This window comes from Nannospalax galili, unplaced genomic scaffold (genome assembly GCF_000622305.1).
Source record: "Nannospalax galili isolate Female #2095 unplaced genomic scaffold, S.galili_v1.0 scaffold1623, whole genome shotgun sequence".
In the NCBI taxonomy this organism is placed as follows: Eukaryota; Metazoa; Chordata; class Mammalia; order Rodentia; family Spalacidae; genus Nannospalax; species Nannospalax galili.
The window spans coordinates 749,258-753,364 of record NW_008349082.1 but is presented as its reverse complement, the minus strand read 5'-3'; the positions used below and the strand labels follow the sequence as shown (position 1 = coordinate 753,364).

The window sequence follows — 4,107 nt, the reverse complement described above, 5'->3', positions numbered from 1 at the left end:
CAGGCTGACCTTAAACTGGCTATGGGGCTGAGGTGAAACGAACTTCTCATCCTCCTGCCCGTACCTCTCAGTACTGAGGTTACAGGAATGCAACAGCACACTGGGTTTATGTGGTGCCAGGGAGCAAACCCAGGGCTTTGTGCATGCTGGTTCCTTCTTGTCTTTTTTTCTTTCCCTCCTTTCCTTTTTTGGTTTTTGAGACAGGGTCTCCCTGTAGCCCCAGCTGGCCTGGAACTATGTAGACCACGCTGGTCTTGAACTCAGAGATCCGCCTCTCTGCCTCCCGAGTGCTAGGACTAAAGGCCTGCACCACCACGCCCGGCTTCTTCTGCTTTCCTCTTAATGCGGCCTCGTGTGCCTTCTCTTCCTGATTTGCTTCATGTCCTCTCATGATAAAACACAGCTCAGAGGACAGCTATACACTGAGTCCTGGGTCCTAGCACACCTTTGAACCTGGGGGCAGTCTCAGGAACCCCCAGCACACACACTTCCTTCTCAATCTTTCCTCCTTGCACTGGTCACTTGACATCCTGTCCTTCCTGCTGCCATTCCCACACCCAGGGCCCCATCTTTCAGGTGTCTGCGGCATTCACAGCACTGCCCTGCAGACCACAGAGACAATGGAAGAGCCCGGTGTGGTGGCTCATGCCTATAATCCCAGCACTTGGGAGACCGAGGGCAGGGCGACTGCCCGAGTCCCAGGTCAGACTGGACTGTAGAGGGAAACCTTGTCTCTCAGTACCACCCCCCGCACACACACCGAAAAAAGAGCACACACCAGGAGGATATTTGCTGAATGGCAACTGTAACTGCTTTATTTCCAAAGGCAAAACCCCTCCCTGGGCTGAGTGGCAGGGCCATGCAGGACAGGAGCAGACAGAGATGGGGCAGCTGGCAGGAGAGGCTGGCAGGCCCTGAAGGACACTTCACACAGGCTCCATCTGTAGTTCCTCCCCGTCTGAAGGCTCTATCTGGTGGAAGGCGGCATGGGAGCCGATGACCACCAGGGTGGCTCCTGTGGGACAACGGCCAGTTCTGGGTCATGCTCCATCACCTGACCCCATCCCCCACCCTGCCCAGACCCTGTACTCACCCAGGACCCAGAAGACAGCGGAGCCAGCGCCAGCCAGCCAGAAGAAAGGGAAGGAGACGCCCCCAGCCAGGGCATACTGATGCACTGGGCTCAGCTCTCGGCCTAAGGACAGACTGCATTGGACAGCTGTTCTCACCTGACCCTCTGTACTTTCTGTCAGAGGTAGCAAGTGCCCCCCTCAATCTGATGTCACTTGCTCTGGAACCTTCAGGATAATGCAGATTCCTCAGGCCAAGGCCTTCCCCTACACGCTAGCCCCACCCTGCTTCCCCAACGTGATCTGTCCTCTAGAACACTGCACACCTTCCTCAGCTCCAGCTCTGCCTGTAGTCCCACCTTCTCTAGCAATGCCAAGATACCCTGTTTCCCCAAACTAGGCTCTCATGTTCTAGCCTGAAGTAATGGAGACCACGAATCTTGGGCCGGTGGCCAAGCCTGAGGATTTTTGTCTTTAAAAAACAAATTTAAAAGCTGAGCACGGTGGTGCACACCTTTAGTCCCAGCACTTGGAAGGCAGAGGCAGATGGATCTCTGTGAGTTCAAGGCCAGCCTGGTCTACGTAGGGAGTTCCAGGCTACCTGGGACTACAGGGAGACCTTGCCTCAAAACAGACCAAAAAAAATTCTTTTAAGATTACTTTTAATTATGTGTATGTCTGTGAGTATGTGCACATAAGTGTGAGTATATGAGTTAGCCAAAGGCTCTGAATCCCCTGCAGCCAGAGCTACAAGTGGCTGTGAGATGCCTGAGGTGGGTGCTGGAAACTGAACTCCAGTCTTTTGCAAGACCAGTACATACTTTTTATTTATTTATTTATTTTTACTATTTTTATTTTATGTGTATGAGTGTATTGTCTGCATGTATGTGAGTGCACCCGTGTCATGCAATGCCTCGGAGGTCAGAACAGGGCTTCGGATTCCCCTGGAACTGGAGTTAAGGACGGTTCATAGCCGTCTTTTAAACCTAACTGGAGAGCAGTGATCCAATTCACATATTGCCAGAAATCTCAAAGATTTATATATATATAAATATATATATATATATAAAAGTGTTTTGGGGGCATATGTCTCAGTGCACCCATTTTGTGCAATGCCCATGGAGGCTAGAAGAGGGTGCCAGATCCCCTGAAACTGCAGTTATGAACAATTGTTAGCCAACTGTTGGGAACTGAGCTGGGGTCCTCTGTAGGGGCAGCCAGTAATCTTAACCACTGAGCTCTCTCTCTAGCCCCAGTTCCAAATATAATTTTTATTCTGTGTATGAGTGTATTGCCTGCATGTATGTAAGTGCACCTGTGTTGTGCAATGCCCAAGAAGGTCAGAAGACAGCAGTGGATCACTGGAGTTACAGATGGTTGTTAGCCACCATGTGGGTGCTGGGAATTGAACCCAGGTCCTCTGCAAGAGCAGCCAGTGTTCTTAACTGCTGAGCCATCTCTCCAGCTATAGCCCCAGTAGGCCTGGAGCTTTCTATGTACACCAGGCTGGCCTCCATCTCACAGAGATTCATCTGCTTCTGCCTCCTGAATGTTGGAATTAAAGGTGTGTCATACCATGCCTGGCTTATTTATTTATTTTTCAGGTAAACTCTTACTCTCTAACCCAGGTTAGCTTAGAATTCATTATGTGGTCTAGACTTATCTTAAACTTGTGGTAATCCTCCTGCCTCAGCCTCCCAAGTGCTGGGATTACAGGTGTGAGTGCTATGCCTGGCTGTGAGGACATGTTCCTTCAGATGCTTTGCAGGAATTTGATATGTGGCCACACTGAATGGTTTTACAAAACAAGAGAGATCTCAAGCTCTCTTATAAGGCTAAGAGGTCTGTACGTTTAACGTCAGCTAAAGCCAGGTTCTGGTTGTGTTTTGGGGGCTCTTTCACCCCAACCCATCTTTGTCACTTAACTAACTTGCAGGGCCTTGAAGAACAGTGTAGTGTCTTAATCTACCAATGCCCTGTCTCCTTGACAAATTTGGGATTTCCCTCAGTGGGGCTTCCCTGGCACCTTTCTTCCCAATAGTGCTTGGTACCAGTCTGGGACAACATGAGCCATAGGCCTCAGTTTCCCCCTCTGAGAATAAGCAGAGAGAGGGCAGATTTAGACCTGCATAAGGTCGCCACTTGGTGCCCAGTGTGGGTACCTGCAGTGGATGTGTTCTGCAGAGGTTAGGGAAGGATTGGAAAAGTCAAGTCACCTAACAGAAGTGTGGTGCCATGGGTCTGGGGTCTCTTATTCAGGATTTGGGGAGCTGAGACTGAACAGGAACACTTGGTAGGTCTTGAACCCCTAAGGACCAGGTTGAGTGACTCTTGTGTACACCTAGGCTGGGTTGATTTGAGTTGTGAATATTTGGAGGTTGCATTCTAAAAGAGCAGAAATAGAGGACCAGGGGATTTCTCACCAAAGAGCACAAGCTTGGACTGCAACGTGCGCAGATAGAGAATGTAACAGGCGCCAAAGAAGACAGCCAGAGCCACCAGCAGCATGGGGGAAGTCACCCTGGAGGAAGAAAAGTGGTGGGAGGCAGGAGTGAAGAATCTGGGGCTCGGTCAGCCGGGTCCCCTCTAGCCTTGGAGCCAGATGGGTGGGGCCTATGTCTTTTAGGGTAGGGAAGGCCGCATCACATCTGCTCACACTGCAACCTGGCCAGGTTGATGCAGGGCTACGGACCTGGCTGGTCCTTTGCTGACAAGGTCTGGCAGAGCAAGCCCGTGGGGGCGGGGCCTGGCTGGCGAGGGCAGGACTGGGGCTGCACTCACACGCAGTACAAGATGAGTCCCAGGAACACGAACACGTAGTTGCTTTGGTAATACTCGACATTGCGTACCAGGCGCTGGCACAGCTCACCCAGGTTGCGGGGTCTCGAGAAGCGCTGCTGGTCCACGAAGGTGCCCCAAGGCCGGATAGTCGCGCGGCGCCGCTCCAGCCACTCTCGGCCAGCGCCCGAGGGAATCAGCTTGGGTAGCAGGGTCCTAGTGGGCGGGGCAGGTCAGCTATGAACCAGGACGGGGGTGG

General features: G+C 51.9%; 1 protein-coding gene across 1 annotated transcript in view; it reads right to left on the bottom strand.

The window, feature by feature from the left end:
• Positions 1-786: 786 nt before the first annotated feature.
• The window catches only part of Rabac1 (Rab acceptor 1), a 3,864-nt gene continuing 543 nt past the window's right edge, over positions 787-4,107 (bottom strand). The window contains exons 2-5 of the mRNA XM_008846438.3: positions 3,852-4,064; positions 3,494-3,591; positions 1,094-1,195; positions 787-1,015 (exon numbers count right to left, since the gene is read on the bottom strand). Coding sequence (XP_008844660.1) covers positions 927-1,015; positions 1,094-1,195; positions 3,494-3,591; positions 3,852-4,064 — 502 coding nt within the window. The 3' untranslated portion in view covers positions 787-926. The remainder of the gene's footprint in view (positions 1,016-1,093; positions 1,196-3,493; positions 3,592-3,851; positions 4,065-4,107) is intronic.